The sequence below is a fragment of the Anticarsia gemmatalis genome, chromosome 7, assembly GCF_050436995.1.
Source record: "Anticarsia gemmatalis isolate Benzon Research Colony breed Stoneville strain chromosome 7, ilAntGemm2 primary, whole genome shotgun sequence".
NCBI lineage: Eukaryota > Metazoa > Arthropoda > Insecta > Lepidoptera > Erebidae > Anticarsia > Anticarsia gemmatalis.
The window spans coordinates 4,008,512-4,031,440 of record NC_134751.1 but is presented as its reverse complement, the minus strand read 5'-3'; the positions used below and the strand labels follow the sequence as shown (position 1 = coordinate 4,031,440).

Below are 22,929 nucleotides of genomic sequence, written 5' to 3'. Positions count from 1 at the left end.
TCAGTCAATTTGAACCAGTAGTTTAGGAATGACAACTTGTTAAAATTTTGAATTTTGTCACTCACTGATTCACTGACTCACTGACTCACCGATCATCAAAAGTCTAAGGTACTTCTAGCAGACTTAGAAGCTTAAAATTTAGAATACAAATAGGGTTTAGTGTCTTAATCATGGGAAAAATTTTATATTTTCTAATTTCGGTCCAGTTTTCTAAATACACCAACTGCAACAATAACTTTGTAATCCCATATAAATGTATAAGATTACAAGGTTACATTTGCAGTTAATGAATTATTATTACAGTAGAAAATAAAATAAATAGGTGTAAATAGGTACCTACTATATGAGGCATAACGGGAGGGGGTGGGTAAGGGTGTTTAGCCCATGAAACTGAACAACATTCCCATAGGAAAATATGTTGAATTATGAAAAAAAAACGTCTTTCCATACAAATTGGACTTATGTTCGCTCTACAAAAAGAAGTGAGATGCCATCAAAAACATTCTGTAAAAACCTCAAGTCTCGCCGTAAAAAGTTGTGAGATCGATATAATACCAAGTCGATTAATCTATTTAGTCTCTACTTAAAGGACCTTCTGTCTTAAGTTATTACGTATGTTATTATCATGCCAATTTAAAAAAAATACCTTTAAAACAATTAGATCGACTTGGTCATCGCAAGAAAACACAAATTCGCCATTAACATTTCAGGAGCATTAACTTCTCGTCGTGCTGTGTAGTGTGATACATACTAATAATTAAATCATGCGATGGCCAGGTCGGTCTATTTGTTTTAAAGGTATTTTTTTTAAATTGGCATGATAATAACATACGTAATAACTTAAGACAGAAGGTCCTTTAAGTAGAGACTAAATAGATTAATCGACTTGGTATTATATCGATCTCACAACTTTTTACGGCGAGACTTGAGGTTTTTACAGAATGTTTTTGATGGCATGTTTCTTTTTGTCTACCGTCACACTATTATTATTAATGTCTGTTTACCATAGTACAAGCTCTGCTTAGTTTGGAATCAGATGACAGTGTGTGAGTTGACCAAAAATTTTAATTTATTATTCAATACATTTTTACCGAGTATTTTTTTTTACTTTTAACCATTCATAATGCTATTAAAATACAAATTTATTTATTACTTTTCGATAAACGAAATTACAATATTTTACAAAAAGGTCTGCCATAATCCATACTAATATTATAAACGCAAAAGTAACTCAGTCTGTCTGTCTGTCTGTTACTCAATCACGCCTAAACTACTGAACCAACTTGCATGAAATTTGGTATGGAGATATTATGATACCGGAGAAAGGACATATGCTACTTTTTTTCCCGGGAAAATGACGCATTCCCATGGGAAAATTGAGGTAGCGGGCGAAGTCGCGGGTAAAAGCTAGTATTTTTATAAATCATTGTTGCATTTAATCAAATGTTGTGAGATTACACAAGGGGTGCAGGCAGGAACACTTTGCAATAACAAGTGCCTAGAACTGAAAGTCTTTATAGGTTGTAAATAGAAAATGATAGTGTCAGTGTGTGGAGGCGACATTTAGTCAATATTACTGTTCATATTGTAGTGCCAATAGTGTTAGGTGTGTCCGCCGATAATTGACATTATATACAGCCGAAGCATAAATAAGACTTCAGAATCTAATCATCGATTATTGCTCTCATGAAATTAGAGGTCTCATGTTCTCTATTGAATGGTTTTGATAGAGTTTAATATTTAACCCATTAATATCCCACTGCTCGGTAAGGGTCTGCCCCCGGAATGAGAGAGGGATTAGGCCTTGAGTCCACCACGTTGACTAATTGCAGGTTTTGGACTTTGCACACCTTCAAGAACAATCTTAAGTATTCTCAGGTATGGTTGTATTACGATGTTTTCCTTCACCGTTGGAACAAGTGATATTATTATTTCTAATACACACATAACTTCGGAAAGTCATTGGTGTGTGCCTCGGGTTGGAAACTACGAGTTGCATGGGTGGTGGTACTTATACTACTCGGCTATCGCTGCCAGAGTTCAGTATTATGGAGTTCTTGTAAAATATTTTGTTATTGTGTTAAGTATAAGAATTATAACTTTGAATTGTGCTCACAACCCCGATCCTTACATGTAATGAAACAAGGTTTTGTATAAAGAAATGTTTATTAATTTTAAATGCATTGGTTACAAAATAATAGAGTTTATAATAGATTTATATTGAATAAGAGATTAAATATTTCTAACATGCAGTAAGTTTCACGATTTAGGGATAAGTGTCGGATAACCTATCTCGTAGAGAAAGTGATAAAGATATATATAGTATTTGCATATGACGACATCGTAAATGTTCGGGCTGCAATTGATTAAAGAAGCGTAGGACCGATTCAAGTGACGTACTAAGAGGGAGGCTTATTCTATCACATAAAGTAGGCATAAAGACTAAATGTCACGAGGCGTAACTTTAGTTAGCTTCTTCGTCTACTTCTAAATTAGATTCTTCTGGCATCTCGTCATTTTTTTCGTTGTTGATCAATTCTGTAATGACAAATTTGATTCATTTGTAGTATTCTAAATAATTATTATCACTTGTTGTTACAGTGAAGGAAAACATCGTGAGGCAATCTTGTATGCCTGAGAATTCTTTAGAACAGTTCTTGCAGTGCCCAACCCGCACTTGGCCAACGTGGTGGATTCAAGGCCTAACCCCTCCCTCATTACGGAAGGAGATCTTTGCCCAGCAGTGGGACATCAACGGGTTAAATTTTTTATCTTTTAATTTATACCATTGATGGTTCTCGGAATCCTGCACTGGCATCTGCTGCCTAAGCATACGCCACCACCGCGGTACCCTTTTCTTATACAGTTTCGATGACATACATTGATGTTGCATTTCCGTAACTCTTCTGATACCCAAAAAGGTTCTAAAATAATAAAGCAAGGTGAATTTTAGCTGTTTTACAATCAACACAATAGTAAAAGTAGCAAGGTGAGTCTTATATTTTTTTATAATCAAATATATTGTCTATTTATAAGACGGCGATGTAGGTCTTGTCATAGGAGGTAAATCTATTGCTGGCCACTGCAGCGTGGTCTGTAGTGTCTCCGGCTGCTGACCACAAGGTCCCAGGTTCGGTTTCCAGGTCAGAAAAAGTACTATTGAGTTATTCTCAATAGTAGCCCACTTTGCGTGCCTGGTGTATGGCAATAGGGTTGCCACCTATTGCGTGGGAAACTGTTAATAGCGAAACGTGGGTGTATTTTACAAACTTCAGCATACACCTTCGAGTATAACAGGCGTGATATGTAGGTATATAAATTTATTGCTATATTTGCCATACACATCAGCAAACTCCGGGCTATTCTTATAAACATTCTCATAGAAATTACATACTCTCATACAGCCTCGTATAAAAATCTAGTTGTGTATTGTGTCTAGAGCCGCAACGTCAAAACAAAAAAGGAAAGAGTTTACCTGCAGCGATGAGATCCTCAGTGTCAGCTGCACCTACAAACAGAACTGTAGCTTGATTCTCTACTACTATCGACTACCGACAACCGACCTGTCATCGAGAAATTTTGTATGAAAATCTGATCAGCGCCTCTGACGGGCGTCGCAGGAAATATTTTGGCAGTACATTCTAAATGTCAAAATTTCGATAGCTAGCCGGTGGTCGGTAGTCGATAGTGGTAGAGAATCAAGGTACTGTATTAATATCGTACTATGTTGCGATTGCGAGGCAATAGCGACGTTACCATGAGTGAAGTTCATCACCGCGACCAGCAGATAGCAAAAGAAAGAAAGCTTAGATTGTAACCCACTTATAAATAACGTAATTATTTAGATATAAGAATTTTATTAATTACTACGTCTACTTTCATGTATGTAATCATAATGTAAACGAGCGTATCTCGTCAACAAACTATATAGCTTGGCGGGGAGAATACATGTAAGACATTATTGTATATTATATGAATTAACGATTTAAAAAAATATATTTTAACGAACTGCGTCTGTAGTGATTCAGATAACAGACTTATCTAAGCGAGCACCTTCCGCGCAAGTAGTCAAAGGCTCGCAGTACTCGGAACCCGAGGCAACACACCAATGACTTTTCGAATTTATGTGTGTATTAGAAATATTATTTGTTCTGGCCAAAAAAAAAAAAATACCGTGATGCAACCCAGAACACCTAAAAGTTCCCTAACACGGGTGTTAAGCAAAGTTTTCCAAGTGCTAGAAGCCTAACCTCCCCATAATTTTGAGAACAAAACCCTTGCCAAGCAGTGAAACAATATTGGGTTCAATTTATTCAATTATGTTGCGTGAAAAGAGTATCTTTATAGACGTACCTTCTTTTTTAACGCACTTGCATTTTCCGTCGACGCAAGTACCGTTATTGAAGCCTAATATACGACAGACTCTATCGCAAGCCTTTGGCCAGCAGATTCCAGTGGAAGTTATATCTGTTTCTTCGAACTCGATGTCTGTGAAATAAGAAAGTATAAACAAAATGAAGACATTAAGTTTATGGTTAAAAAGATATGACGTAGTAGTTACTGGCAGCATATTGTGAGCATCGGTTTCCATTAAGTAACTTTATATATATAATTCTTCTGTAAGTGTGTATGTCACTGAACTTCTCTTAAACGACTGGACAGATTTTGATGAAATTTTTTGTGTGTGTTCAAGGGGATCTGAGAATGGTTTAAATTCACAATTTTGTCCGCTGGACAATGTTTTTTTATTTAATTTTTATGGCAAAACAACGTTTGCCCGGTCAGCTAGTATTAGTATAAAAATCCATGCACACACTTTTTTATGCATGTACATCTTTGTACAAAATATTACCTTCTTCTCTACTAGTGTCAGATTTACAGCCTGTGCCTTTGACACATACCTAGACCCGCCAGGGCGACTCATGGTAAAACAGCGTTCCTTACACTTCGTAACACGTATTACTGCAGCGCCTTAGCAAAATCAACTCTTCAAGCTCGAAAACATCTACAAACTGTAATGGTTAAGTGCAAGTAATTAAGTACTCTGTTCTCTTACCTGCGTTTCTCCTGCTGTCACATTTACAGCGACCATTGACGCATGCACCACCAGGATATCCTATTCTACGACAGCGCTGCTCACACTCTCTATAATAGCAGCGCCTTAGCGAAGACACCTCCTCAAGCTCGAAGACACCTAAAAACGGTAGTATATTTAAAATCATGAGATAAAAATAAATGTACCATTAAAAAAAATTGCATACGAGTTTAAACTTCGTGGTCCTATATTAATGACTATACCTTAATAATTATGTACGTAATTTCCGAAGGAGAGAAATTGATTTAAATTATCGTAGACATTTTACAGTCTTCCAGAGCGAGGAGCAATCTTAATGGCGTTTGTCGGGAGTATATACAAACCTTGGATAATTACTAATAGCCTTGCAACAAAACATCCATTAAGGCCCGAAACTGCCTTAAGTGGACGCCCGCGACGGGCATCCGTTGCGTTACCACGTATGTATGTACATACGTGCTCACGTGTATGTGCACGCGGACGCGTTAAACGCGAGCCTCGACGGAGCAATCCTCTATGGGACCGCGCGGACGTCTATTTAACGCAGTTTCAGGCCTAAGAATCCGTTACTCAGGGAAAGACTAATGGACCACGTGATCAACAGTTACTAGAGCATAACCAACCAAGATAGGTATAGCATTTAATTAATTGGTAGGTATATAAACATATTATATTGCTTACCTGCGTTCATCCTGCTGTCACATTTACAGCGACCATTGACGCATGCACCACCAGGATATCCTATTCTACGGCAGCGTTGCTCACACTCTCTATAATAGCAGCGCCTTGGCGAAGACAACTCCTCAAGCTCGACGTCTTCTAATAATAAAAAAATAACATTATATTTTATAAAATAAATAAATTGCGGAAATTCAAAACAACATTCCTCAAACCACCCAGTTTTTACTGCATTAGTCATAAACAAAATAGAAGCATTAACCAGAATGTTTTTCACCTCTAACAATAAAATTACAGAACATTTCGAAGAAAAAAAAGACACAAATAAAGGCCTACAGTAAACAAAGGCGTACGTATAAAATATATTATTACATAAATAAAATTACCTAAATAAAAAAACACATGATATTATTAACAAATATATATTATGCATATCGTTACATTTTCAATCTTACTTTATTGTATGAAAAACCGTAAATTTAAAAAAAATGCCTATTTCCTTTGACTGGGCAGGTAACAAAACTTCAGGCGACCATAGAGAAGTAATCTATACTAATCTATACTAATATTATAAAGCTGAAGAGTTTGTTTGTTTGTTTGAACGCGCTAATCTCAGGAACTACTGGTTCGATTTGAAAAATTCTTTCAGTGTTAGGTAGTCCATTTATCGAGGAAGGCTTTAGGCTATATATCATCACGCTACAACTAATAGGAGCAGAGTAGCAATAAAAAATGTGACGAAAACGGGGAAAATGTGACCCATTCTATCTTATGTCAGCTAGTCTAATATAATAAAAAAAAACTTAAACCATTTTGCCCCATCCGTGAGTCGAAACCCTAGTCGAACCTCTAGATGGCAGCTGTTGCATACAATATCAATTGCGCCATAGACGCAGCTTATTATATACTAGCTGACTCGCGCAACTTCGCTTGCGTCACATGAGAGGGAAAGGGTTAAAATTTTCCCCGTTTTTTTAACATTTTTTACTGGTACTCTGCTCCTTGATATATAGCCTATAGCCTTTCTCGGTAAATGGACTACCTAACACTGAAAGAATTTTTCAAATCGAAACAAACAAACTCTTCATTATAATATTAGTATAGATTCATGTCTCATACCTTCATTCAGTTCTATGTCTTTGCATTTGCAACGATCTTTAACACACACTCCTCCGGCGTAACCAAGTCTCTCACAACGCTCATTACAATCGCGCCTGTTACAGCTACGTGTAAAAGTTAATACTTTTTGAACGGATCTTGTATCTGTAAAAAAAATATTTGGACTCTACCTAATTGGGTAATTGAATACCAGTCAAATCAGCTACTCTTTATGAAATGTCAAAAACACGTTTGAGTATAGAAATACTGACGTCCAGTGTCGTATTTTCGTTGGTAACAAATGAGTGCCTAATAAAATAGTTCGATCTGTAATATTTACAAGTTCAAACATTATTTAGGTACAAAAAATACATAGCCTGAGCATTATTAATAACCCTTTTTCGAGTACACGTTTTATAATTTTTCGTTAACACAATCACTTAACCAATCGTATAATAATATGACAAAAGATAAAGTAAATAGAAGTGAAGGTGAGAAGACGATTTGCCGAAATTCTGGAGAAAAATAGCACAAGAGTGGCATATAAAGAGAATACCTAGGGAGGCAAGACCGTTTGCTGTAGTTTAGTTTAAAAAATTGTATAGTACTAAAAATTGTTCAGTTCGAATATGTAACGTGAAGCTACGATTGATCATTTCATTTGACTCATTTTCATATTTCTATGAGTATGATATGGCAGTGATAGTCGAGTGGTATAAGTTGGTCTTACCTCTCACGTAAGTGGTCGCAGGTTCAAACCCAAGGCAACACAACAATGACTTTTCGAAGTTATGTATGTATAAGAAATAATAAAATCCCAGCGGTGAAAGAAAACATTGTGATGCAACCTTGCATGCCTGAGAGTTCTTTCAGTTCTTGAAGGTATGCAAAGACCCCAACCCGCAATTGGCCAGCGTGGTGGATTCAAGGCCTCATCCCTACGGGATGAGATGAGACGGTGGATTACGGGAGGAGACCCTTACCCAGCAGTGGGACATTAATGGTGAAATTATTTTGTAATAGTATAGTCAGTGTCAAAGATAAAATAAATAAATAAATAAAATAAATATTAATAGATATTTATGCACTGTCATATTTTCGAAATCATTTTTCAATGAAAACCCTGAGGAAACGTGAATATCAACATCGAAGTAATTTTACAAATCCCTGCATATTATTTGCTAGCCAGTCATTGTTATAAAAAAAATTGGTAAAGTATACCAAATTTAACGCTAACTGTTCAATTAAACAAAGGTAAATTAATGTTTAAGGAAATAATTTGACTTACTTTCGAAAGTTAGGAAGTTATCACATTTGCAACGGCCCCTGACGCAGATTCCGCCAGGAAATTTCAGTCGACGACATCTTTGATCACATTCTTGATTGTCACAGCTTGCAAATGACGAACTTTCTTCAAAATCGACCACACTTTGTGGATCGTCTGTAGATTTTATACCATCACACATGTTACATACATCTAAAATATAAAATTCTCGCGTCACAGTTTTCGTTGACTCCTCCGAAACGGCTTGACCGATTTTTGTGATTTTTTTTGTGCTTATCCGGTATCTATGAGAATTGGCCAACATCTACTTTTCATACCCCGAAGTGACACTTTTTTTATATGGCAGAACAACGTCTGCTGGGTCAGCTAGTCTATATATATAAAATTGAAACCCGCTTGCCTTGGTCACGGCATGACGCGTGAATAGCTGGACCGATTTTACTAATTCTTTTTGTGTTGTATTTGTTATTATTAGGAGAAGGTTCTTACGGAAAAAAAATATTAAGAAAATCTCTCAGAAATATTGAAAAATATACATTTTATTTTGCATATTTTAGGCGGTACATTATAATAACGCCTGTTGTACCCAGAAGATGTACCTAGTATTAACAATGTTAGTCTAATGTTGTAGGGCGAGCCTTATGCTATTTAACGATACCAAGACTTTAGACAACTATTGAGAATCTTCAGCCTAGCCTTTCTTCCAACTATATTGGAGTCGGCTTCCAGTCTCACCGGATGCAACTGGATACCAGTATTTTACAAGGAGCGACTGCCTATCGGACCTCCAAAACCCAGTTACCTGGGTCATAACACGATACCATTCGATAAGACTGGTTGTCAGACATTCAAACTTCCAAATACTGCAGTTAACGACTCCCAAAGATCTTTAAAAATGACAGCAATCCACAATTTAACGTGCCTTCCGGAACACGGAGAAACTCGACATATATAAGATGGTCACCCATCCACAGAACAACCTCTACAAAGGTAGCTTAACCTCAGAGATTGATCCACGCGGATGTTGCTTAGTTCGGACTCCTCTTACTACTATTAAGGATAATCCAATAAAATTTAGAAAAACGCCAATAGTGCTTCGTCCGACTGTATTATACACAACCGGCCGCGCGTTTCTTTATAAGAATTACAAGCGGCTGTAACTTGCGGCTAAAATAACACAGTTATTTGGCTTTAAATAAGATCCACCACAGCTCAAAACGAAAAAACCGGTGAAGTGTGGATTCGCGCACGAAGGGTTCCGTTCCGTACTATCATCTGCTGAATTTGAAGCGTCTAGCTACCTATTACCGTTTTTAATATTGAGCAAAAAAATGGGAAAGAAGCACGTTTATTTATATTTTGATTTTTAGTATTTGTTGTTATACGGCAACGAAAATACATCGTTTGTGAAAATTTCAGATCTCTAGCTATCACGGTTTATGGGATACAACCTGGAGGCAGACAGACAGACAGCGGAGGCTTAGCAATATGGTCCCGTTTTACCCTTTGGGTATGGAACACTAAAAATAAAAAAATAACAATTACCTTCGTGAACATCGATTGTTATCACTGAAGCGTTGACGACGCAAAGGGCCGCAACAACAAATATAATTTTGTGACACATTTTCACCCACAACTTGCCAGGAACACCGGGACTAATACAATTATGTATAATACTTTTTCTCAGCCTTTTTATACAAATATGTTGTCATGGGGACTTTACCGACGAAGAAACACTCACTCATTAACTTCACTGGGCTATCGTTATGATAAAATGTTGTTGACATGCAAATTACGGAACCGGTTTCCTGGAATGTACAAAGAGAACCTTAAGAAACTAAGTAAGGTAGACTGTTATCGTTCTTGAACGTTTGATAGCAGCCTGGAATGAAAGTATAAAGAAGATTCTGTTGTCTTTTGATTCTATTTTGGTGATTCGGAGAAATAATATAACAGAAAACTGTCTAATATAATACTTACATCTATACTAGTCTATACTAATATTATAAGTCTGAAGAGTTTGTTTGTTTGTTTGTTTGAACGCTCTAATCTCAGGAACTACTGGTCTGAATTGAAAAATTAATTCAGTGTTAGATAGCCCATTAATTGAGGAAGGCTATAGGCTACATATCATCATGCTACGACCAATACAAGCAGAGTACAAATAAAAAATGTTACAAAAATGGGGAAACTTTTGACCCATTCTCTTTTATGTTACGCAAGCGAAGTTACGCGGGTCAGCTAGTTTATAATAATACTAGCGGACCCGACAGCCGTTGTTCTGTCTACACGTCAAAAAAACATTGTCCAGCGGACAAAATTGTGAATCTAAACCATTCTCAGATCCCCTTGAACACACACAAAAAATTTCATCAAAATCGGCCCAGTCGTTTAAGAGAAGTTCAGTGACACACTATATATAAAGGTTATATATATATAAAAAAGAATTATATATATATAAAGGTATCATCATCATTATACTCGTAGGAGTGTACGAAATACAACCAGTTTTCGCTATCAATATTGTTAGTCCCATATTATTATTAACGTTGACGGTGTATTTTACATGAATTTATCTGCACGTTCGGTGATGTAGAATGCTTTCCGCAAGATTAAGTGTGTACTATGTGTAGCAAGTTCGATTCCCATCCGGGACTTATATTTGTGTGTTATGCTAATGACCATTTATGGTGGTATTTATATATTTTGTTATAAATAGGGTTAATTTATTTAATTTAAGTTTAAAATATACATCTTGGTACTAGGTAAAAGAGACACTGCTGACGTTTCCAAATTATATTTTTTATTATTTTTCAAGGTCATGCGATTTAATCTAATAAAAAGAATATTTTATATATTACACAATTCTCATAAACATCGCAAGTAAAGAACATAATATATAGTGTATAGTGATCCAGCATCCTGAAGTTTGTCTCAAGCTCAATGTATCAGTATAGCATTGCATCGTGGAAATGCCTGTCTTCTAGGTACGTCTACAGTTGACAGCGATGTGGAGAAATACTATAGCAGAGAGGTTGAGCGCAGCCATTCAAGGCTGACTTAAGACAGACTTCTCACACGTATTTAAGTCAGTGTTGTTGTATGTATAGGCAATTTTGATTACAAAACGATTAGTTTGAGGTGGGCAAATCTCCATTTTTCGTTCTAAAGCAAATCTGTCTTAAGCGAGTCTTGACTTAAATCTGTACTCGGCCATAGTTGGTTATTAAAAGCAAATATCTTCTGGTACATCATTTGTGATTAATTCTGGAACAAAAAAAAGATTATTAGTTCAAATAATTTACGACTTTTTACTGAGTTAGAACTAGAAGAGAAAGAATAATGTCTCTCAGGATTTTTCAACTGATGCTTCTACTTCTGATTGTGGTCAACCTAGGATCAAAGCTGTTTAAGCCGCCCGGAGGATTTTGACGTGGCTTTACGACTGTTATCTTCATTGAAAACAATCGTGACGGACTTCGACGACACGCCTCCCGAAACACGGAGACTCTAGACTATAGATGATAAAAAAGTGTTGCCCATCAATTTTAACAATATAACCAACATTTGTACGACTATGAATATATTAGGTACCTTCAATTCCTGGTAATTGGTTGCAGCGTCGAGGTCTTCCAAAGGGACATTTTCTGCAATTTTAACAAATCATCTTAGGAAATATCGTTCTGCAGTTGTTATTGACTTCATGTTTTCAATTTTAAGGAGGTAAATTACATATAAATTAATCGAGATTAAGCTTAGCTGAGTATTCAACATTTGTTTGTATGGTTTTAGTTTTTGCTTGGAGATTTTTTCTACTAGTGATTTCTAACATATTCTCGTCCGTTTTCTAACTATACAAATCAATATGAACTCTTTTAAGATTAAAAAAAAAAGGAAAAAGAGTGGGAATTACTTTGTTGGTAAAGAATATCCTTAACAATTTTTTGAATTGCTATATTGGATAAACTAAAGAATAGTGCATTTTCTTACCTTGGGCTCTTACATGAGATCTGCAAACACAACGACCTTGAATGCAGAGGCCAAACAAACCATATCTGGCACAGAGGTTTCTGCAACTTTGCACGTGACATTTACTTTTCACATTCCAATCTGAAATGAGATAGCGTTCTCTTGATGAATTGAAATTAACCGGAAATATTATTGGGCTGACATAGCTACGAAGTGAGTGCCACAAGATGGTCGGCGACGACGGAGATGGCGGGACGACATGGACGCGTTCCTGGACGGTTTGCCGGACGCAGCAAGCGACTGAGGGGACTGGAAGTCTAGGGGAGAGGTCCTTGCTCAGCAGTGGAATACAAAAACAGGCTGGATAAAAAAAATATATTCAAAAAAATATCACGCAAGGTGATAGAAAAAAGTTAAAACCTAGGGCTTGCTAAACACTTATTTGGGTTGATATTAATCAGTGCAGCCGAGCGGTAAATCAAATATATTATGTAGATGAATGCTCGGGAAAAATGCCGTTAGATATCGCTGCGTCTGTATGCTGATAGGACTCGAAGAAACTAACTACCCGATCCTCACAAGCCGAACAAGTGCAGTTATTGCTTCGAGTCGGTTTTGTTGTTTGAATATACTGTCGTACATACATATTATATTCGAGAATTCACACTCAAATATGAGTGTAGCAGGCCTAATGAATATAGACACGCCTCTCAATAGTTAAGTGAGCAACTTTAAAGTATTACGCTGTCTTTATCACGTTAACGCTATCGTATCGAAATTAATACGTTTGAGCATCACTTTAGATTTAATTCCTGTTGCGAACATCGTTACAACAGATTTAGATAACGATCTCATTCATCTATACTTATAATATTATAAAGCTGAAGAGTTTGTTTGTTTGTTTGTTTGAACGCGCTAATCTCGGGAACTACTGGTCCGATTTGAAAAATTCTTTCAGTGTTAGATAGCCCCTTTTATCGAGGAAGGTTATAGGCTGTATATTATCACGCTACGATCAATAGGAGCAGAGCAGCAGTAAAAAATGTTACAAAAACGGGGAAAATTTTGACCCATACTCTTATGTGACGCAAGCGAAGTTGCGGGGGTCAGCTAGTAATTTATAATTAATCCGTTTAAATTACCATTCACACAATCTAGAATAACTTTTACAAAAACATTCCAGGATTTTTGTGTCTAATGTATAAATAAAGTTAAATTTTAACCTTCTTTCGACTCCATGATGTAGTTAGTTTGTGCTGGTACTGCGGCACTTACATCATCTGGAATTGAATAAATAATAGTGATAAGTACATAAGTAATGTAACAATAAAAAAAATGTTTTTATTATTGCAATATTCGATATAGATATTTTAAGCCTATTATTGTCCCACTGCTGGGCAAAGGTCTCCTCCCGAACGAAGGAGGGATTAGGCCTTGAGACCGCCGCGCTGGCCAAGTGCGGGTTAGGGAGTTTGCATACTCTCAATAAACGTATAAAAATAATTTTGGCATGCAAGGTTTCATTACGATGTCTTCCTTTACCGTTAGAGCGAGTGATAATTATTTTGCTTGAAATGTTTTGATCATGATCCAGGTCTTACATAGTTTCTTTTTCAGGCGAGGTTTGTAAAGTTTCATTTTACTAAAACTACTTTTCACTAGCGGAAATTGGCTCAATATGGTATGGTCATTATTATCGTTTGTGAAGGCCGATCTTGCAAAAGCTTTCCTTTTGCGTAAATTTTTTCCTGCAATATTTAATGAGGTAGTGATAGCCGAGAGGCTTAATTTGGCACCTCCCACGCAAGTGGTCGAGGATTCTTATCCGAGCATCACACTAATGACTTTATAAAGTTAAGTGTCTATTTAAAATAATAATTACTTTTTCCAACGGTAAAGAAAACATCGGGATGCTACCTTGCATGGCTGAGAGTCCTTCAGAGCAGTTCTTATAGGTATGTAAAGTCTCTAACCCTCATATGACCAGTGTGTTGGACTCAAGGCCTAAGCCCTCTCTTATTCCTCCAGGAGACCCTTGCCCAGCACTGGGACATTACTGGGTGAAATTTATATTTTTTTATTTTATTTAAAGAACTGAAGGCGACGATTATAAATGTACACGGGGTGCATTTTCTTACCTTGGGCTCTTACGTGAGATCTGCAAACACAACGACCTTGAATGCAGAGGCCAAACAAACCATATCTGGCACAGAGGTTTCTGCAACTTTGCACGTGACATTTACTTTTCACATTCCAATCTGAAAAGTGAGAACATTCTTTATAGATATATTAAAATTAATAAACATAACTGTGGGAAACCATAGACTTGCTACTATTTTTATTATAGGTCGATCGGCGTTTGAGTCGCTTTTTGGAAGCGAGATGCAGCGCCTAGCGGCACATTTCGGAACTCTGAACGCGGTGATTTAGTCACTTTTCCAAAGGCTTGATGCCACATCCAGCCTTCTAGAATAATAACTTATAAGGAAGCATGAATTTACCTTCATTCTCTGCTATCTCGAAATCAGTTAGTGAACTTGCAACACTGTTATCATCTGGAAAAGAAAGTAGAACAGTTTATACCCTACTGACTACTAACTCATAACAAAGTATCATGAGTTTATTTCCGTGAGAGGAATCCATTAAAGTTAGATCATAGGAATTATAATCGGATTGTGACACATTACAATTGTGATATTACATCAGTTTATGCTTTTTTGCATCAGACTACGAACGTTTCGACATGCCTTGATATAATTAATAGTAAAGCTACTGTGGAACCGCCCAAGCCGAACACACGAAATGAATTTTGAGATTTTTTGCGTGAGGCAATCCGCAGAAGATTTATCGCAGTATGGGCTAACACTTATAAAATAATAATAATAACTTACCTTTATTGTTTAATATCGCTGAAGAGTTGACGACGCAAAAAGTCGCAACGAAGAAAATAATTTTGGAATACATTTTCATTTACAGTCTGTCAGTAACAAGGCATGTAATTGAAATGACTGCTTTACGAATTTGTTCCAGATCTTTTATAGTAAGATACCCAATTACAGGGATTCCACCGAACGGAAAAAATATGAAGATATTATCTGATAACGAGTGATTAACATTAATATAAATTATCATTGAGATAAACTTTGCATCGAATTTATCTATCTTGGGCATCAATATAAAAAAGGGATCGTCGTGGTTCAAAAGAAGGTGTAGTGATAAAGATTGTAAAAAGTAGTTTGCGTTACCAGAAATTTTCAAAGGGGCAGTCAAGGGTCTCCGACCGTAATGAGGGAAGAGTTAAGCCTTGAGTCCACCTAGCTAGCCAATTGCTGATTGGGGGACTTTACATACGTTTAAGAACCGTTCTAAAGAACTCTCAGTCATGCAAGGTTGCATCACGATGTTTTTCCTTAAACCGAACAGGTTTAGTGTTCATTATTTCTAATACTTACATAACTTTGAAAAGTCATTGGTATGTTGCCTCGGCTTCGAACCTGCAACAACCATTTTAACGTTTAATATTCAAAATATCATCAAAGAAGTAGTTAGTAGCTTTTGCTAGGAGTGCCGTTCTACTTTTCAAATATACTCTAATAAGGATGATGACTAATTTTGTCTTTTTAGTCCATCTATATGATTGTGAAAAGTAATTACACGTATTTGTAATTTTTGCGCATAAACAAATTATTACCGCGATACATTAAGTTGAAAAGTCGCAAGACTACACGCTAGAGTACAAAATGTACCTACTATACCGTGACGTCATTAGCCTCCACTCCATAACTTTAATGCTTTTTAAGTAAGTCACTTTATTGGTTTTTATTGAAAAAAAAATGTGTCTAATATTTTTAAATTACCTGACGTTGACCTTGGAAACATCCCTATTAATCGACTTTACTACTGCTATCGTTATTGGGAATTAATATGCACTAAAGTCTGATCGATACTCGACAGGACTAGCCTGTTTGGTAAATACTATTTTAAAGCAAATTTAAATGACGGGCGCTGGCTACTCAAAGTAGTGCCTTCTATAGGAAATTGCATTAAAGGTTTTATACCAACTTAAATGCCTTAATTATTACACCTTCTAGTATAACTACTGCGACTGCGTCTGTGGCGCGGTCGGTAGTGTATGTGCCTGCCACGAAAGAGGTCTCGGGTTCAAATCCTGGGTCGGGCCAAAAAGTATTTTCTAAGATATTCTGTGAAAAATATCTAAGAAGTTGAGGACGTAGACCTCTGCCCTTTGGAGAGTTCGTAAAACTGTCGCTATTGCGCGTGACCTCTTGCTGCTCGTGGTGGTTATTCGTCCCCCCGGGCTATGAGAGTGAAGGAACAAATAGTGTACCTGTGTCTTGTGCACCCACTAGGACACTATAACAAAGCCCTGTACCATTGGCTCGTTTCAATGAACCGGATACCGGCTAGGATCGGCGACACTATTATAACCACTGGATACATCAAATATTCCATGATCATCTTCATACATTAAAATTTGTAAAAGATCATTGTTATGATGATAGCGTTTGTTGTTGAAATACCACTATCGGATATTTATCATAAAGTAATGTGAAGTCCCTAATCGTGTTTATTAATCTTGTACTTTGCGCTAATCTTTCGCAGTTTTATTCAGATTACAATCCAACAATCGATTAATTGACTATCTTCAAAAGGTATCTCCATAGATACCTTGTTATCAATAAAAAACATAAACAAATGTTTTGTACAAAATATCATTTATTAATATACAATTTGGTATTAAAATATAAAGAAATATATTTATAGGTTAGATAATTTTATCTGCAGTCTTTGAATCACGCGCTGAATAGTCCGAGCGAACTTATTACTAATATCTCAGCTTAATTACGCGTTGCTATCTGAAAAAAAAAACAATTGCATTAATAATCCATACTAATATTATAAATGCGAAAGTAACTCTGTCTGTCTGTCTGTCTGTCTGCTACTCAATCACGTCTAAACTACTGAACCAATTTGCATGAAATTTGGTATGGAGATATTTTGATACCCGAGAAAGGACATAGGCTACTTTTTACCCCGGGAAAATGACGCATTTCCCGGGAAAATTCAGAAAATTCAACGAAGTCGCGAAAATTCAATATTATAATGGCATTGAATTAACAAAATTCCGTTGCCATGGCAACTGTTTTAATGGCGGATATGATTTAGCGCGACTTCGTTATACTAAGAGATATAAATAATTTTGAGAATATTTTTCGTGAAAACAAAAGCATATTTTATATCATCACGCTACGACCAATAGGAGCAGAGTAGGTAACAGTAAAAAGTGTTACAAAAACATGGAAAATTCTGACCCATTCTCTCTTATGTGACGCAAGCGAAGTTGCGCGGGTCAGCTAGTCCATACAATATTATAAATGCGAAAGTAACTCTGTCTGTCTGTCTGTCTGTCTGTCTGTCTGTCTGTTACTCAATCACGCCTAAACTACTGAACCAATTTGCATGAAATTTGGTATGGAGATATTTTGATACCTGAGAAAGGACATAGGCTACATTTTACCCGGGGATAAAAAAAAAGATAAAAAATAGCGTGAGCGGAGCTGCGCGGGTCAGCTAGTAAAATATAAAGGGACAAACGGGTGATATTCAAATGTTGAAAAAGGAATTGGAAATATTGGTTTGAGGTTATGTACCCCAATCCAATATCTGTCTTGTGTTTTTTTGCTAAGAATTCAAAGTAATGGTCAGTGGTGTGATTCCTCGCTATACGAATATCCCATCTGATTAGTTTATTTAACTATTTCGTACATTTTAGACGTCAACCTCTCAAAACTCTATAGCCCCGACTGTAGACAAATACGCTACAGATACACTGCTTTTACTGAATTATTTTTTTGCTATAATTATTGATGCTTGAAAAAAGAATACTGAAGAACATAATACTGAGTATAATAACCTGTTGATCATTCTTCTGGGCGGGGCGCTTCTGTTGGTACGGTTGTAGCAACTGTAGTTGTAGGTGCTGCATCTAAAGACACAACAAAAGCTAAATTATTTGATGAAGTGTGGATCCACGCTGTGATAATAATATTAAAAAAGTAAAAAGCTATACCTTTTACGATTTCATGGATTTAGTTAATTTTCAGTATAAAATCAAACAAGGTTAATGTTTCATCAAAAATATAAATATCTTCTAAACAATAAAGACATTTTTTTATAACCTTAAACGACTGAAATTACGGAACGAAAACGAGAGGAGCGTCTATCAGCTAGTGGTAACATTTTACTATCGAATCTTACTGGGTTATTACAAATGCAAAAGTTAAGGTATTTAAATGATTGTTTGTCAAAACTACTGGACCAATTTTCATTAAATTTGTCACACAGGTAGCTTATAACCTGGATTAACACTAGTATATTTTGTAAAATCTCGGGAAATCTAAGGGAAGCTATTATAACATATGTGTAAAGATACCTTCTCCGCCTGTACACTGGCATCTACGACCGACGCATGTACCACTTTTAAATCCTAGTTTACGACAAGTGCGAACGCAAGTTTTTGGGCGGCAACCACGAGAGAAGGCTAGGTCTGTTTCTTTGACATCAAATCCTGTAAAAATACGTTTAACTTAATTATTTGTGTACAACAACGTTCCTATTTCTTTGACAAAAGTGCTTTTGTATACTTTAACTTATTAAAATTGGTATGTAGCTAACTACTTTCCAAATGCATGCTTCTTGACCTATTCTAAGACCAGTAGCAATAACTAACTAACCATAATTTATGGGTTCCTGACTATTGCCTGCTATGTCAAGATCTTTGGCATTAATAATAGTTTTTGAAATTTGAAAATAAATTACTTACTACTTCATACTTATTAAATTGATTTAAAGTGTTTTGTTTTGAACCTTACTCAATGTCATGCTTTCTGAATGTAGTAATGTCTGTATTCTGATTAAAAAAACCTGTACATTGATGCGGACGCGCCCAATATATTATTTATTTTAATTTTCCTACCTTCAAGGACAAGTTCATCATTGTTATTCAAAAAGTCAAGATCTTCTGATGCAGGGACAGCTTCTGCAAGTTATAACGTATAAACTTAAACAAGAATCGTTCACATAAAACATGTTTTTCAGATAGCCTCATTTATAAACAGGTATTAAAAATAATTAGTGGTATAAGTTGGCATATCCCACCCAAGTGGTCGATGGTTAATACCCGAGGCAACACACAAATAACTATCACTTGCTCTAAGGGTGAAGGAAAACATCTTGATGTAACCTTGCAGGCCTAAAAATTGTTTAAAACATTTGCAAAGTCTCCAGCACTTGGCCAGCGTGGTGGACTCAAGACCTTACCCCTCCCTCGTTCGGGAGAGACCCTTGCCCAGCTATGGGACAGTGACGGGTTAAAAAAAAACAAAACATAGATATTGCAATTTTACCTTCGCTTTTTATGTGAGATCGGCAAATACAACGATTTTTGAGACAGATGCCGATCAAGCCATATTTTTGACAAAGTCTTGAACAACTTTTGGCTTGACATTTACGCGTTTCAAGTTCAGGAACCGACAGGGAATCTGAAACGAATATTCTTTGGAATTTAAAATATTTGTCAGTTCACAAAAAAACTGCGGAACGTTTTTCGTCTAAATATTAACATGAAGATTGTAATAAAATAAATTATGAGAGACATGACAATAGAGTTTATACTCTTGTAGACATATTAAATTGTATTATTTTTATGTGACTGACCTTCTAGGGTGTCCTGGCTGTTAGCTGCAAAATTGAGTTCTTCGCCAGTGAACTCAGGGACTGTAAGTTCATATTTTGTTGTTATTAGATAAAATATACTTGGTATTCCTTTATAAGAAAATACTTTACTAACGAGGTCATGTTCAATCTTTTTTTTGTATCCCAGAAATGCATGTTTAATGCCGGCCAGCTATGACAAATTTTGTGAGAAATCCTCATCGTCGTTTTGTATCCAGTATCGACTAATTACAATTGGCTAGTTATAGAGAAACATTGTATGAAAACCTGATCAGCGCCTCTAGCGAGCGCCGCACGAACTATTTTTAGTAAATTAGAAATGTCAAATTTTCGATACTCTATAGTAAATGTAATGTATAAAATCGGGCTACAGATAAAAATGGCTATGTCAGCAACATATAACAAAGCTTTTTTTACAAAATTATATCTGAACATAACATATTATAAATATTAAAAAATCATACCTGCAGTTTTAATTTGAGTTTTGCACACACAACGGTTTTTGACGCAGATTCCATACAAGCCAACTACTTGACAACGTTTCATACATTGTTTAATTGTGCAGGACCTTAAATAATCTTCAGGTACTGGGATAGGATCTGAAAATTAAAAAAAATATATCAAATTATATGAATTAAATAACGATTTTACGTATCTACCGTCTAAAACATAATTTAAAGGTATTTTTAACTTTTTATTTTGTTCATAGATAAAACCTAATTTATGTTCCAGTATTTTGGCTAAAATTTGCAGTGCACTGCACTACTCCAAGTAGTGCTCGAATTCAGAATCAAAATATCATCAATCATTTATTCATTTAGGTCAAATGTTATCACTTATTAAAGTCACTACAATGACTGAATCGACCTCTTACTCCAAAAGGTGTCCCTTATGAGAACAGTTAGCAAGAAGCTCATGGCCACTCTTTTCAATCGCTAAGAGGTTTACAATGTGGTTGGTACAATAATTAATTATGCGAGACCACCAATTAGCGAATTCTCCTAGGTCGTAATCAATAAAGCGCCTAATATCCATATATAGGCAAAAACTTTGGACCGCTTTTTACGAAAAATACGCGGACGCAGAATTTGGCAAACTTACAGTTAATGTGTAGGAGGAGTATAGAACGCTAATATTGCTTAATAATAATGCTTATAAAGTATATTAAATCAATAAATAAAACATTCTATCTATCCGACCGATTTCGGCCATGGCGACCAAACCAAACACATTAACACACACTACTACGCATTTGATATTCAATATAGGTACATAAAGCACTGACATAGACATAGAGTAGCGTTTTATAATATCTTTACTGAGGTCTTACCAAATTCCATACATTTTTATACAAAAAAACTTATAATTTTAACTAATTATAGTCAAATTTTGACTACTGGGCGACCACTAGTAATAATTAAAACACAAAGTGCACTTACCTTCTGAATCATCTATTGATGTTCCTTCTTCTAAGTCCTCGACTTGAGGCAACTCATCTATAGAATAGAAGTTTTATTCGTTAACTCCGGAAAAAAATACATTTTATTGCAACTAAAATCATAGGGAGCGCTTAAAAATAGCAGTGGCTAAGTAACTTTGAAATAAAAAAAAAAAAAATGTGCATGCTCATATTAAATGAGTACAAGGAAGTTTGTAAGAATAGTACCAAGTGGCGTTATTTGGTCTGCCTACCCATATAGCAAAAAAGCTTTTTCATGTATGTATGTATGTATGTATGTATGTATGTATTTATTAAATGTGTACCTCCATCTCTCTTGTAATTGTCGCACTTGCATCGTCCATCAACGCAGGAACCACCAGTGTAACCAATTCTACGACACAACAGGTCACAAGGCTTGATTTTGCAATACACTGGCCCTTCATTTACACCACTGTACGGTACCTCTGAAAAGAAGAGCCGATGAACGTTGTTTAAAATAAATTTAAGGATTAAAATGTTTCTTAGCACTGGTAAAATTTTCTGTATCTACTAATTTAGTAGAGGGAGCTGGAAATTTGTTTCAAAATTTTATATGTCATACTGTCGATTCTCGAACGTGCCGAGTGTAGGAAATCACACTAAAGGACAAAAGTTAAAATAAAAGATATGAAATATTGTTATCAAAGAATTTGTTTACCATTATAAACGTCGTTCGTTATCACTGAAGCGTTCACGACGCAAAGAGTTGCAACGAAAAATATTATCTTGGAACACATTTTCACTTACAACCTGCAGTGAATCTACTATTAACTGAAATGATATATTACGGCTGGTTTTCGTTCTTTTTATATGAAGTACTGAATATAGGGATTTCACCTGAGAAAACAATTAGCGGACTCTGACTGATTAACATAGTTCAGAAGTAGGTTATCATAGTGATAATGTATTTACTGCTATATTGTTATGCAAAGTAATTGACACACCTTTTCCGGTGAAGTACAGGTAGTCTTTAGGTCAATGAAGATTATGAAATAGTCATACAGTGCTGATAGCAGCTATTACTTTGATGGATGAAGAAATTTTGGAAAGCTTTGAGTCTTCGAATAAAAAAAGTCTCAATACGGTAGTTGACTACCAATCAAATTAGCTACTCTTTATGAAAATGTCAAAAACACATTTTAGTATAGAAATATGACATATTGACGTCACGCTTCACAGTATCTTATATTCGTTGGTATCAAATACACACACGATTTTTATTAGGCACTCAATAGGTGTATTTTAGTCTGCAATAATTACAATTTCAACATTATTTTGGAAAAAAATTACATAGCATTTTAGATGAACTTTAGAAGAGTACAAGTTTAATCATTGTTTGTTAACCCAGTCAACTACCCAAATATTAAATTTGCGTTTGGATAAATTATGGTCCGACTATTAACAAGCTCATAAGCTACAGAAAAGTCAAATTCCTCCTTTGGTTTACAAACTTTCTCTTATGTGCCAGCCGTTGGGATCAGCCGTCTCGAAGAAGGATAACATGACATTGTTTAAAAAATATTCATCACACTATGCAATCATTTTACTGTCATAAGACTTAATATTGAGAGGAGCTCGTGGCTTAGTTAA

General features: G+C 35.7%; 3 protein-coding genes across 6 annotated transcripts; all 3 read right to left on the bottom strand.

Moving 5' to 3' along the window:
* Nucleotides 1-2,251: 2,251 nt before the first annotated feature.
* On the bottom strand, nucleotides 2,252-9,784 carry LOC142974297 (uncharacterized). 4 transcript variants are annotated; one of them, XM_076116535.1, is made up of 9 exons: nucleotides 9,681-9,784; nucleotides 8,139-8,291; nucleotides 6,872-7,015; nucleotides 5,756-5,893; nucleotides 5,057-5,194; nucleotides 4,354-4,488; nucleotides 3,476-3,508; nucleotides 2,787-2,924; nucleotides 2,252-2,538 (listed from the first exon to the last, which is right to left on the bottom strand). In XM_076116535.1, exons 1-9 carry the CDS (start codon nucleotides 9,757-9,759, stop codon nucleotides 2,465-2,467), a joined length of 1,032 nt encoding a protein of 343 aa, XP_075972650.1. In that variant the 5' UTR covers nucleotides 9,760-9,784; the 3' UTR covers nucleotides 2,252-2,464. The 4 variants fall into 4 exon arrangements, with proteins under 4 accessions (XP_075972650.1, XP_075972651.1, XP_075972652.1 ...); XM_076116536.1 differs by lacking the exon at nucleotides 2,787-2,924; XM_076116537.1 differs by lacking the exon at nucleotides 5,057-5,194.
* A 1,132-nt stretch (nucleotides 9,785-10,916) lies between these two features.
* On the bottom strand, nucleotides 10,917-15,143 carry LOC142974300 (uncharacterized). Its single transcript, XM_076116540.1, has 7 exons — nucleotides 14,996-15,143; nucleotides 14,606-14,659; nucleotides 14,243-14,362; nucleotides 13,328-13,384; nucleotides 12,126-12,245; nucleotides 11,730-11,782; nucleotides 10,917-11,402 (listed from the first exon to the last, which is right to left on the bottom strand). The coding sequence occupies exons 1-7, from the start codon at nucleotides 15,072-15,074 to the stop codon at nucleotides 11,397-11,399; spliced, it is 489 nt and encodes a 162-aa protein (XP_075972655.1). The 5' UTR covers nucleotides 15,075-15,143; the 3' UTR covers nucleotides 10,917-11,396.
* Nucleotides 15,144-16,823: 1,680 nt separating this feature from the next.
* On the bottom strand, nucleotides 16,824-22,116 carry LOC142974299 (uncharacterized). The gene is made up of 10 exons (XM_076116539.1): nucleotides 21,998-22,116; nucleotides 21,624-21,764; nucleotides 21,299-21,355; nucleotides 20,324-20,458; nucleotides 19,842-19,901; nucleotides 19,532-19,666; nucleotides 19,102-19,164; nucleotides 18,559-18,693; nucleotides 18,040-18,111; nucleotides 16,824-16,981 (listed from the first exon to the last, which is right to left on the bottom strand). The coding sequence occupies exons 1-9, from the start codon at nucleotides 22,074-22,076 to the stop codon at nucleotides 18,047-18,049; spliced, it is 870 nt and encodes a 289-aa protein (XP_075972654.1). The 5' UTR covers nucleotides 22,077-22,116; the 3' UTR covers nucleotides 16,824-16,981; nucleotides 18,040-18,046.
* Nucleotides 22,117-22,929: the final 813 nt, after the last annotated feature.

Bases quoted from the DNA above. Each gene is read 5' to 3' on its own strand.
- LOC142974299 (XM_076116539.1), bottom strand. From the start codon at position 22,076: ATGTGTTCCAAGATAATATTTTTCGTTGCAACTCTTTGCGTCGTGAAC. The intron at 19,902-20,323 runs GTATGATTTTTT...ATGAACTTACAG, and splicing joins AACTCAAATTAAAACTGCAG to TCCCTGAGTTCACTGGCGAA. The intron at 18,694-19,101 runs GTAGGAAAATTA...GTATTTTTACAG, and splicing joins TGATGAACTTGTCCTTGAAG to GATTTGATGTCAAAGAAACA.
- LOC142974300 (XM_076116540.1), bottom strand. From the start codon at position 15,074: ATGAAAATGTATTCCAAAATTATTTTCTTCGTTGCGACTTTTTGCGTC. The intron at 14,363-14,605 runs GTAAATTCATGC...CTCACTTTTCAG, and splicing joins CGAGATAGCAGAGAATGAAG to ATTGGAATGTGAAAAGTAAA. The intron at 11,783-12,125 runs GTAAGAAAATGC...TTAAAATTGCAG, and splicing joins ATCTCATGTAAGAGCCCAAG to AAAATGTCCCTTTGGAAGAC.
- LOC142974297 (XM_076116535.1), bottom strand. From the start codon at position 9,759: ATGTGTCACAAAATTATATTTGTTGTTGCGGCCCTTTGCGTCGTCAAC. The intron at 7,016-8,138 runs GTAAGTCAAATT...TTTTTTTTACAG, and splicing joins TAACTTCCTAACTTTCGAAA to ATACAAGATCCGTTCAAAAA. The intron at 5,195-5,755 runs GTAAGCAATATA...TACCGTTTTTAG, and splicing joins TGACAGCAGGATGAACGCAG to GTGTCTTCGAGCTTGAGGAG.